Raw genomic sequence first — 12,893 nt, 5'->3', positions numbered from 1 at the left:
TCTATATGTCCCGTTAAAGTACACTAATATCATACTAACCTGTGACCCGCGGCGTTTATGATGCATGCAACGCTTTATTGCATTCGCCTTCGCTTTATTGTAGTGACCGTTACTATACGTTGTTTACATATATTACTTTTATAGTATATATATATATAGCGGAAAAAAAGATGAATCAAGATGCCTTGAATTTTTTTACATATTTAATTATGCTTATCCAAGTAAATTATATAAAATAATGTAACTCAACCGGTTTCACCCGTTTACGGGATCTTCAGGAGTAATACTGTACTGTTGACGTTAGCAACGTTGCTTGGTAACGACGTCGTTTTATTGTAATAAAGGACGTTACTCTTCGGAGTTTTTCAAGGGACGTCACTTTGTAATTATTAATGTGTTATTTTGCATTTAGTTCTGGACAAAAAGTATTAATTAATAATGTTTCTTTTCTCCTTCTCTTAAATCTGTCTGTTTCTTGTAATTTATAAATTGGCATTATTTTAAATTTTTGAAGTAAATCTTTTGAGCATTCTGCAATGTGGCGACTGACTGGTAGAAGAGCGTTTTCCGGATTCCTTATATGTTGATAATGAAGAATTACTCGATTTCGTAAATTAGACGTTTCTCCAATATAGTCTTTTGAACATTTCATTGCATATATGACATTTTGTACTTCACACGTACCGGAAAATTTTATATGGAATTGTCGGCCATTTTTGAAGCGGTATTTATTTCCTTCTATCAGAAATTTACACAGTCCACATTTTTTCTTTCCACATTGCTTTATTTCTGGTTTCTTTGCCGATTCTGTAAATGATACTCTTGTTAATAGTTTCTTCAAGTTGGCTGGTTGTCTCTTGCTTTTAATGATTTTATTTTGCGAAATAATTTCTTCATTGTAGTATCGTTATATAATATTGGTAGATTTTCTCTTATTATTTTAAAAAATTCCAAATTTTTCGGATTGTGTGTTGATACATAAGGTATTATATTTTCATCTTGTTTTTCCTTGGTCTTTCTCAATTCTTCTTGATCAATTGATAATGCCCTCTGTATTCCATGTTCGATTAGTTTTAGAGGATATCTTTGAGATGTCAGGAATTCTTTCAATTCCCATGTTGCTAAATCTATTGTTAGACTGATCATTATAATATCTCCGTTGTTTGTACTGTTTACCAATATATGTTGTTACTGGTGTTTGAATGTTCCTCTGTGGTATGTAGTTAGGGTTTCGTTGTGTATTGTACTTGGTGGTTTTGACTGCAGCTGCGTATGATCTTTGATTAGAACGATTTCTTTCACTGTACTGGTAGGGCAGCTCTCTTCTGCCATGGGTACGAAATTTGCACAGGTGTATGCCACATTAGTTATTGGTTATTTAGAAGAACTATTATACAAGGAAGTAGAAGAAAACTATGGAACTGAGTTCAAAGAGTATTTTATACATAACTGGAAAAGGTTTTTAAATGACATTTTTATTTTATGGCCAAAATCGAGAGAGGATTTAAACATCTTCAACATAATACTAAATAAACTCCATGAAAATTTAAAGTTCACCATGCATATCAGTACATATGAACTGCCTTTTCTAGATATTTTAGTCAAACTAAAAGGAACGGAAATTGAAACAGATATATATTATAAACCAACAGACAGTAAACAGTATTTATTGTTCAATTCGTGTCATCCTAAACATACAAAGCAGAATATTCCATTTTCTCTCGCAAGACGATTATGTACAATTATTTCAAAGAAGGACACTTTACATTTACGATTAATGGAATTGAAAGAATTCCTGACATCTCAAAGATATCCTCTAAAACTAATCGAAAATGGAATACAGAGGGCATTATCAATTGATCAAGAAGAATTGAGAAAGACCAAAGAAAAACAAGATGAAAATATAATACCTTATGTATCAACACACAATCCGAAAAATTTGGAATTTTTTAACATAATAAGAGAAAATCAACCAATATTATATAACGATACTACAATGAAAGAAATTATTTCGCGAAATAAAATCATTAAAAGCAAGAGACAACCAGCCAACTTGAAGAAACTATTAACAAGAGCATCATTTACAGAATCGGCAAAGAAACCACCAGAAATAAAGCAAAGTGGAAAGAAAAAATGTGGACTGTGTAAATTTCTGATAGAAGGAAATAAATACCACTTCAAAAATGGCCGACAATTCCATATAAAATTTTCCGGTAACTCTTCATAATCAACATATAAGGAATCCGGAAAACGCTCTTCTACCAGTCAGTCGCCACATTGCAGAATGCTCAAAAGATTTACTTCAAAAATTTAAAATAATGCCAATTTATAAATTACAAGAAACAGACAGATTTAAAAGAAGGAGAAAAGAAACATTATTAATTAATACTTTTTGTCCAGAACTAAATGCAAAATAACACATTAATAATTACAAAGTGACGTCCCTTGAAAAACTCCGAAGAGTAACGTCCCTTATTACAATAAAACGACGTCGTTACCAAGCAACGTTGCTAACGTCAACAGTACAGTATTACACCTGAAGATCCCGTAAACGGGTGAAACCGGTTGAGTTACATTATTTTATATAATTTACTTGGATTAGCATAATTAAATATGTAAAAAAATTCAAGGCATCTTGATTCATCTTTTTTTCCGCTGTTGAATATCTTGGATATTGTTTTACAGTTTGTAGTGTCCCACCAGTTCAAAAAGGACCCACGTCCACATAATCAACTATACATTTGTTGAAACGTTATAAAGCTGAGGCCATAGCCACCAATGAGGGTGTAAAGGGCAAGATAACAGCTCTACCGGCTGGAAGCAGGCCGTGGCAAAGTGAGATAATGGACTGGATTAAAAGGAAGCTCTACAATATTCAAACTTGTTGTTAATTTACGAACCTCAGCACCTTTGAGTGTGCTTACTTCTCTTCGTTTTTCCAAATCACATTTATTGACAACAATCATCATTTCACATTTATCCGAGTCTAAATCCTGCGATCAAATAACATATCTGTTTAGTTAATACAATAGTACTGGATTTAATTTACATATCTATCTATTTTCATATTTTTTGTTTGTTTACAGAGTTGACGATAAATGTTCTAAAGTTTGGAAATGTCAGGTGATATAATACTTGCAAACACTTAAAAACTCCACTGCAAGTTATATGTTGTATGAAGTACCGTATACGAGAAACGTGTGTTCAGATTCAATACACATGTACCCTAAATGAACAAGAGCTGTCATTGTGAAATTGACATTTGCCCTTGAAGTGTATCTGTGATGCTATATTTATTTATAGTTCTATTGCCACTTAACTAAATTCCAGTACATAAACTAGAATGTTAATGCAAAGAGAGGAACAATGTCGAGCCCTTATTTGAAGACACATCATAAAATGACCAAAAACCTTTCAGTCAACTGAAAACAAATCTGACCTTGAGTAAACCTTCACCTTTGAGGTTGGTCTCTGAGTCCTGTTGCAATATGAAATTGAGGAAAATATTTCTATCTATCTATCTATTTATACTGCAGCACTCCTCTTTGCGAGTGCAGCTGCGCGCCTGTACAAGAAGTTAAAAGTAAATTGGATAGGAGGATAAAAGTAATACACGATGTGTATTGCAAGCATGAATACGTGATAGTGTTAAAACAAGAAGGATTACAGATACAAGCAGTTTAAAACAGGTCTTCATGTTAAGCATTGTGTACAAGTTTGGTCACACCCTGCTTAAACTGGTTCAGGGGGGGGTTGCACAAGTTGTAATGTAAGGAACCCCAAAAGCACTATGGTGGCTGGAAAGAAAGATTACTTATAGAAAATTACAGGGAGTGAGGTCTGAGTTAGGAGTGGGGATGCATATTCTTGTTAGAAGGGGAGGGGGGGCTGACATAGGGAGGGAGTGGCACAGCAACCAAACCATGTAAATTTTCAATGTTTATCAAAGTTACGGCCTAGACAAGATATCATATGACCTACAAACCACGGTGTGAACTTGACCTTAGAGATATGGACGTGGAGTTTGCACAGTCGAGTTTAATATTTGTGCCAAATATAAATCAAAGCCCTGAAAGTACTGATAGCCAGTGCTTTTTGAGTGATATTTCAGGGTTAGGGTTGGGGTTAGTGTTAAGGTTAACTTCGCCATTTTATGTTGTTATTCAATCATAACGCTGTCTCTCCGTGCTGTTAACCAATCAAAGCGCACATATTTTATTTTTTCGTGTTGCATTACGATTTGAATTTGAAGTATGCGATAGAGTAGGTTCGTGTAGAACAACTGATACAAAAGACAAAGTGAACGAAGTGAATCCGAATATTTTGAATGTGAATATAAAATTCATAATTATTCTAGAGTCCGTTGCTGCTTAATTTTGTTGTTTAAAACAGTATTCTAACAGTTGTTCCCACACGTATAGAAAACAAATATGATACTATTTTACACGTCCAGAATATTTATGTGATGCGGTCAGATAGAAATAGAAGGAAAACTCAAATGACGCGAGGTTGACACTTGGTAGTTGATTTAGAGCTATAACCAGTGGCTGAAGCTCTGGCTAAAAAGACTGTTTCATGTCTGTCATAGTTATTGCCCGGACAAGTGTGACCTTACCTTTGGGTCAGGGTTAATATATCGCACTGAGTTAACGTCTGTGACAATTATAGAGTGATCATGGCGCCCACCAATGTGCTATTTTTGAGTGTTTCAAATTTCAAGACTTATTGACTAGCTCAAGGTCAAATTTCATTTCCGTACACAACTTTTGCATTGTGGTCCAAATTCGAAAGCTGTGCTTGAGAATTTTGAAAGTAGGTCACTAGATCAATTTCAAGGACAAAGTCTTTGTACACAAAAATATGCATGTGCATCCAGTTGAAAGCTGTAGTTTGAGAAATTTGAAAGTAGGTCAAGCTTAAGATCAAAGTTTATTTCGGTACACAAAACTATGCAAGTGGTCAAAATTTGAAGGCTGTAGCTTGAGAAATGTGAATGTAGGTCACTAGGTCAAAATCAAGGTCAAGAACAACACAAATCTATGCATGTGGTCCAGATTTGAAGCTGTAACTTCAAAATGTGAAGAATTCACTAGTCAAAGCCAAGGTCAAAGTTTGTTTCGGTACACAATCCCAGAAAGTGGTCTAAATTTGAAGCCTGTAGCACAAAAAATGTGAAAGTAGGCCACTAGGTCAATCTAAAGGTCCAAGTTCTTTCGGTACACAAAACTATTGAGTGGTCCAAATTTGAAGGCGTAGCTTTTAGAAATGTGAAAGTAGGTCACTAGGTCCCAAAAACAAGGTCAAATTTTATTTCGGAACACAGAAATATGCATGTGGTCCAAATTTGAAGCCCCTACCCTTTAAAATGTGAAAGGCCTAGGGCATGTAAGGTCAAATTTTTTTTGGGAAACAAAAACCCTGACGGGTCCCAACTGAAGGGTGTAGTGAGTAATGTGCATTGATGACGTAAGTAATTTTGCGTAGTCTATACAGTATATTACTACAGACAGCGTGCTATCATTTACTTTTACCTGTAACGAGTATAGAATCCATTCAAGTTTTGATTTATATTCGTGTAAAGTAGAGAATAAAATTTTCAGCATAAAGAAACCAACACGAATGTGGATGAAAACTAAAGCAGTTTTACTTATGCCAGTTTTGCACAATCAATTATATTATAGAAACTTCTGTACACTTTATGAAAGTTTTTGCACAGCTAAATGTGTTATAGACATTTTGCACGTTTATATAATTTTTTACACAGTTAAATACGTTTTGTAGTCAATTTTGCACAATCAGATTATGTTTTAGACACTGTGGTACGGCAAAGTACGTTGTATAGACATACATTTGTATTCTTAAAGACAATTTACGTTAACAATTAAATATGTTATAGACATTTGTCACATTTGTTTACGTTAAATACAACTTTTTACAGTTGAAAAGAAACAGACACCTTTTACAGTCTAATACGTTATAACGACGTTATACAGATGTTTTACAGTCGTCAAATATGTCATGAGAGATTTTACTACTGTCAAATACACAATGATTTTGTTTCATTACTGTTCAAATATTTCACTTTATGAGCAGAAGTTACATTTCAGTTCTTTAATTTCAGTTCCGTCTGTACAGATGTTTAGTTGAAGGAGCCGGAAAGAGTAACTACAATGCGCTAGGGAACGGAGGGATGGATGCAGCGGGCACAGCCCTTAATATGCCATAAATTCTTGGACAGTCAAATGTTGAGATTGTTTACAGCAGGGGCTTTTGAATGCAAAGGGACGCAAATATTGCCCGTCATGAAATGATGAGATTTATCAGGCTGTAATGCATTGTAAATAGGCATTTGAAGACATTTATTTTTCTAAGGCTCCTGAAGACAGTTTGAAAACAACATATTAGGCTGCTGGAGACGAAAGCCTTAAGAAAAAAACATTGCTTTTGCGCATTCAACTCTTTACCTCTGTGGAATTGTTTTGATCAGTTCTTGCGACTGATGGACAGAAATTGTGATGTCATTATTTTTCATTCATATGTAAAACAATAAATCGTATTTATATATCAGGTGTGTTCGTTTTATTATTAAATGATAAATCGTTCTTCCAGAACTTGATTAGAATATAAGACAGAGTTCTGAATGATTATCGATTTTAAGGGTCCTGTTCGAGAGCAAACTTGTTTTCAGTTTCAGATCCCGTTCATTTCATATGATACCGTTTGTGTAAAATGTAAATGAATTAATTTCTTTATCAAGAATTATGTTCTAATCATATCTTGAACAGTTAACGTTGGCATCTTCTGTTGGCTATCGCTCTGTTAAGTCATCAAATGTTTATTCATTTTCGGTTTGTTGATGTGCGAGTGAATATCTCTCATGAAATATTGGTGCCAGAACTACGGATCTTGTGTCATATGTCAGGTATTGGTGATGATGTGGAACACATCGTTGGTGTCACTCGAAAATGTCGTATCAGCAATAATGGCACTTTTCAGGAGGAAGAAAAAAATCAATTAAATTTTACCTAGTAAAGTTGTTGTGGCGAAACTTGGATAAATTAACGTTAACGTAAAGCTAATATGAACAACAATGATTGACTGGTGATAATCCCTTTAGATCTTGAATATAATTACATACGACATTTTCGAAGAAAAAACAGCTACATGAGATGCTCTCATACGACATACCAATACAATACGACATTTTTGGAAAACTTTTATTGAAACTCCAGAGGATTATACGATATTTTCGCACAAATTAAAAACAAAAACATCCATTGATTTTATCAAAATAAAATGACAAAATTAATGTGAAATACAAATTCTCGCTTTTCTGCTAAGAATAAAGAGAAGAGTGGTCAAACAAACACGTTTTTTAAATGTCAACAAGTAACTTCTGATGTCAAACAGTCAATCATCAATCCGGCAATAATGTTGTTTACGTTACCATTATAATACTTCTAAATAAAATGTTTTCTGAGAGTCCTAATGCTCTTATTTGTACACATTTCAGTCACTCTTGAGAATCTACAGTATGTGTATCGTAAAAATTGTAATAGTCAACAGGAATTACAGACTTCAGCTGCTGTAAATGTGTGAACTTAGTACGTTTTATACTCTGTGCACTCGTATAAAACCGAGGTATCATTTCGTCTACTGCCATATCTGCTTTCTTCCTCTGTGGTAAAGGAGAGAACTGATCTCCAAATACAAGTTTAAATTCTATATCCCCTTTTGGATTGTAGCTCAGACATCGTATATCAGTAACGACTGGGTCACCTACTCTATTGCCTGGCCTGATACTTTCATACGACTTCAAACTTCCAAAGTCCTTGAAGAAGTCATGCAGTATGTATTTCACTTTATAAGGCTGATTTGGGCGTGTTTCTTTAAAACATTCTATATAGTTTGCTGGGGAGTATATAGGTCTTTTTCTAAGTTTACGTTCAATTTGACTATGAACTGCATCGACCTCCATTTGAGTGTGGCCTTTCTCTAAGTATTTTTGCAGAATTTTCACATTGTATTTTACAGCAAGCCTTAACAATGTCTTTGAAAGCGTAACATTTCTGTTCTGGTAGCAACATCCATCACTAAATAAAACAATTTCCTGAATTTTACTGTTGCCTGCAAGAACACCTTCTAAGTAATCATTTACGCAACTTGCAAAGGAATTAGCACTTAATCCTGCTTCCCCTTCATGCCATAAGTAACAGGTAACATCTCGTGTCGTAAGATCATACACCGTGAAGTTGTGGCATGCAAGCTTTGTCTTGTAATAAAGTGCACTTGCTTGAAGACTAGGACTTAAAAGTACAGCCTGTACATCCATTGTAATTACTTTTATCTTTGGATCGTCTTCTGCCCTTTCTTTATCTCTTGCCTTTTCTGATCTAGCCTCATCTTTTCGCTTGATGTGCAACAGATATTTATCCTCTGTGATATTTTTGGTTTCATAACCAACACAAATGTCGCATTGATCCTTTTTTGGCTGAAATAGAGCTAGATCAAGTGACCGAAATATTCTAACAGAGTTCTTCCAACAGGTTCATTTATACATTCATGTTTGTACAAATTGTACAAACTAGTCATATCTCTGAATTCAGGTTCAAGATAACTTTTGTTCGACGTAGACCGACAATAATGTGATAGCATTTTTGGAAGTTTATTTAGGAATTCTTTTACTTTCATAGCTTTCTCTGTTGTGAATTTTTCTGTATTTTGTTCTTCGGGAACCTTCTCGCTCGGCAATCCATGTTGGTCCGACTTTTTTAACCATTCTGTGAGTGTTCTCTCTCCAATGCCGAAGGTAGAAAGAAACAGGTTTTTGCATACCTGAAACTTCTCCTCTCCCTTTCGGATGTAGTACCGATACGTGTATTTTCTCTTACTTCCCACTGATGTCTTACCGGCTTCTGATTTAGACACAAGACTTACAGCATACACTTTCTTTTGCTGCCAGTCCATGTTAGACCAGAACGAACTAAATATACTCTTTCTTGTCTCTTCACTAACCTCAAAACACTTTCTTGATTTCCTACATCGATTACCACAGTTTCTTTCACCCATAATTCTTTCACCCTTATCAACACAATACTTCTTCTTTCCATCTACCTTCTTCAGACCTTTATATGAACGCCCTGTCATTCTAAGCCTTTTCTCTATATTCCGTTTCCAGGTGTCTTTGTTTCCCATTCCTTTTCGCAATCTAGTTGACTGATTGTTAACCTGCTCTCGGTCATTTATCGTGGTTGTATCACTGAGAGCTTGTGGAGTCTCAGTGCCTGAATTATCTGTATTTGATATTGTCTCTGTCAGATTCTCAAATGGTTGGGTTTCTACTGTTTCTTCGTGGTCAACATAAACTGCTACATGTTGTTGAGCTACTTCTACCTTTTCCTGTTCATGATGTAATTGAATACAAGCATTTGCTTTTTCTTGTACATTTCTTAGATCTGTTTTTGGAATTTCTAATATTGTTGTAGGTAGAGTTTTGATTTTCTCCAATGTCTTTTTTCTCTTTCTATTTCTATTTGGGTTTTCATCTTCTGAATCTTCAGAGGATGATGAGGTCAATCTGTGTTTTTTTCTTGAATCAATCCTCCAATCTGGATCATTAGCTGTATCGTCTGTGTCATAAAATTCTTTCATTGCCCCATTTATTTCATCAGTATAACTATCATTTTCACTAACTTCTGATATCTTGTCATTATCTATATTTGCAACTAATTCAGACGCTTGAGGTAACTGTTCTTCACTTAATAAAGCCGTGTTTGTATTAACGATGGTGCATCCCTGAATTCTGTAAGTATCAAGGGTGTTATTGTTTATGTCAGTTTTTGTCTCAACACGTGCCTTCTGTGATATTATTTTTTCAATAGCTAACTGTACTAGCCTTTTCCCTCTAGAAGCCATGATTATTCTTTTTCAAATTAGCAGCCGTTTATGCAATTTGGATGAAATTTCATCTCCACACTTCTATATTCCCCTTTCTTCTTTTGAATATAAATATATCTTGGTGTGGTTTCTCGATATAAGGTAAAGTAACATTCCTTAAGAATGTTGTATTGCCTTCCTTTGCCGGAATATGACCCAGTCTCCCTTCTACACAGATAAATCATTAAATTTTCTTGTACAGTATTTTGTTCTTTACAACGTAACCATTTACTGGACATTTTCACAAAAGCAACAGAAGTACTTTGCACCAACTTCTTCTTCAGTAGAATCCAAAGAAAGATCAAAAACACACATTAAATGGAATCGAAGTCCACATCCCCAACAAAATAACCACACTTCATTGTTTGAATCAATTAGAAATACTTTTTCTCCAGGAAGTAATTGTTCCTCCAGTTGTATGGGATTGACTGCTTTCTCCTTACAGTTGTCGCAGATCCAGTCATCAAGAACCAAATACTCAGTGTCCGAATTCTCAGTGTCTGACATCAATACTGATCTCTCCTGTAACAACAAATATCTGTCTTAAATACATTTTACATAACGAACAAGAGGTGTTTTTTAAACGTCATAACCCGAAGGTTGGATAGAATTGCATTTGTAAGGTAAACAATCATAAAACACTAAGCTTTGACCTTGAACTTGAAAATTGATGAATGATGGGCAAACCTACATGACTGTGTGAAACTTCAAGCATATGACTGCATTGTTCACAGACTAGGTTCAAATTTTGTATTAGGGAAGACCCCATATGCAGACGCTTATTTTACAATCTTGCATCAAGGTTACTGTTACCTTGACTTTTTATCTCGTGACTCAAAATTCAATGAGTCATGTAGAACTCATCATGGTGAACCTTTGTTATGAAGTAATACCCTGTTGATCGCAAGATGAAGTTTTTTTCATTTGAAGGTAGTATTAAAGTTTCGTGACTGACGGACGGATGAACAGACAGACAGAAAGAAAGATCATAAAATATTATGTTCTCGATTGCTTAATATGCTCTCCGGGGCATAAAATCTTTACAACAAGAAAATGAAATAATCAACAATCTACAATTAATGTTCATTATTCTTTGATAAATTCACTTTCAATGCATGGAATCAATAAGTATTATAGTGTTCTTCTTTCTATCAAAATACTGAATCAAGTTCAAGAAAATGCTTTGGCATATTGCAAGACACATGTTGAAGGATTTTATTAAAAGGAATGCATCCATAATTCACTTGTTATTTAGTACAGACATTACCTTACTAATCAGAGAAAGCTTCTATAAAGACTCCAGCCAGACTGAAGTGACACCTCGGGCCTTTGTCGGTTTTGCTTTTGCGGTGCTTGCTTCGCTTGGGAACTGAAAATATAAACAAAATCAAAAGTAAGAAATTTCATAATTGGCCATAACAAAGACTTTCGTTATGCGCACAGACACTTGGGGGTCAGCACCCTCATCCTCCAAGGCCGCCCCTGACAACCCTAAGTCAATATATTTTCCTTTTTTACAACAAACTGAACACATGTCAATATAATTTCGTTTTTTAAAACAAACTGAGCACATGTCTCGATCGTCCAACGACTTCTGTTTCCATTTCAACATGTTTAAAAAATTCTCATATTCTATAATTACTAAAAAACTATCTTTATATGTGGCCTGGGAGGGGAAGGGTGCTGACCCCAAAGTGTCTGTGGTAATGCGTAGTGCACAGAAGCTTTTATGCAAAAACATCGTATAAGAATTTCTTAACGTCTGTATGAGTAAGTGAAAAAGTAATAGCCTTAATCGTTAGAAATATGCATCATTGTCCGTTTACTGAAATATCTGAATAAAAAAAAACAAAAAATGACAAACAGAATATCTGATTTGTTCAGTTCTACTAATCAGTTTAAAATTATCTTTAAAGCCTAAATTATGATTGAAAACAAGATATTACGATTGTTTATAAATGACGAAACACAATTTAATAATGTTGAAAGACTATTTGAAGCAAAAACTTACATTAATTCTCGAATTTGCAAAACTGTTCATTCCATTGAAACATCGACGTTGATTCTGAGTCCTATACGATATTTTCGCGTGACAAAATTTGAATCAATTATCATACGATATTTTCTCACGTGACGTTTTTCAAACTTTCTGATTGGCTATTTTAACTGGTGTTTTCGCATATGGTTTTCCGCCAAAATTCTGATACGACATTTTCGAGTGACACCGACGACATACTTTTTGCAAACACCCAGCAGTGATTATCTCCCCTAGCACTAAATCACAAATACCACGTGAAGTTATTTTTTGGTCCTAATTCCCATCATGATGTAGATTAAATGTAATTGAGAGTTCCACCTGAGTCGATGTGATAGGGCGTGAGGATTGTTGCACATTTTGTAACCTCTCGTGAACAAAATCAGTCAATTATTTTGCAGCTAGTTTGCTTCCAGATCATTTCCCTATAAATTTGATATGATAATCTGGTAGAAATCAATTTGTATATGAGGTCAAAGAAGTTTAATCAATTACAAATCAATAATACTTTCTTCATGTGGTTGGAGAAAAATGTTAACCTAATTCATAACGAACTATCATGTAGGAGGCAATTTTAAAGAAAGGGTCAATCAACTGTGAATTACATCAGTATTACTAAACTTTTAAACATTTAAAGAAGATAGCATTTCATATGGATCATCATATATAGTTGAATCATATTTATTGACAAACATGTTTTAAAAGAGAAAACAATGTTATATTTAGTTTATACTATGTTGAAATTCCTGTTTGTATCCCTCCGCCACGAGGATATGATAGATCTGTATACATTTAGAAATGTTTGCCATAAAAGTTGTGGGACTTTCTCTAGCTTTGTCGCTCTGGTCAGATCAAAGTATATTTGCACTGGCAGTGGATGCAGTTTGCATCCTTTAGCGGCTACAGTGCGTATGAAGCACCT

General features: G+C 34.6%; 2 protein-coding genes across 2 annotated transcripts in view; both read right to left on the bottom strand.

The window, feature by feature from the left end:
- Positions 1-12,893, bottom strand: part of LOC123534328 (nucleolar protein dao-5-like) — a 95,779-nt gene that overhangs the window by 61,607 nt on the left and 21,279 nt on the right. The gene's annotated exons all lie outside the window — the stretch shown is intronic.
- On the bottom strand, positions 7,590-11,553 carry LOC128547331 (uncharacterized). Its single transcript, XM_053519702.1, has 2 exons — positions 11,204-11,553; positions 7,590-10,458 (listed from the first exon to the last, which is right to left on the bottom strand). The coding sequence occupies exon 2, from the start codon at positions 9,913-9,915 to the stop codon at positions 8,503-8,505; it is 1,413 nt and encodes a 470-aa protein (XP_053375677.1). The 5' UTR covers positions 9,916-10,458; positions 11,204-11,553; the 3' UTR covers positions 7,590-8,502.

Source organism: Mercenaria mercenaria, chromosome 12 (assembly GCF_021730395.1).
Source record: "Mercenaria mercenaria strain notata chromosome 12, MADL_Memer_1, whole genome shotgun sequence".
NCBI classification, from domain to species: Eukaryota; Metazoa; Mollusca; class Bivalvia; order Venerida; family Veneridae; genus Mercenaria; species Mercenaria mercenaria.
Note: the sequence above shows the minus strand (reverse complement) of the source record. Positions and strands in the feature narration are given on the sequence as shown.

Coding starts and splice junctions, on each gene's coding strand:
- LOC128547331 (XM_053519702.1), bottom strand. CDS start 9,915: ATGGCTTCTAGAGGGAAAAGGCTAGTACAGTTAGCTATTGAAAAAATA.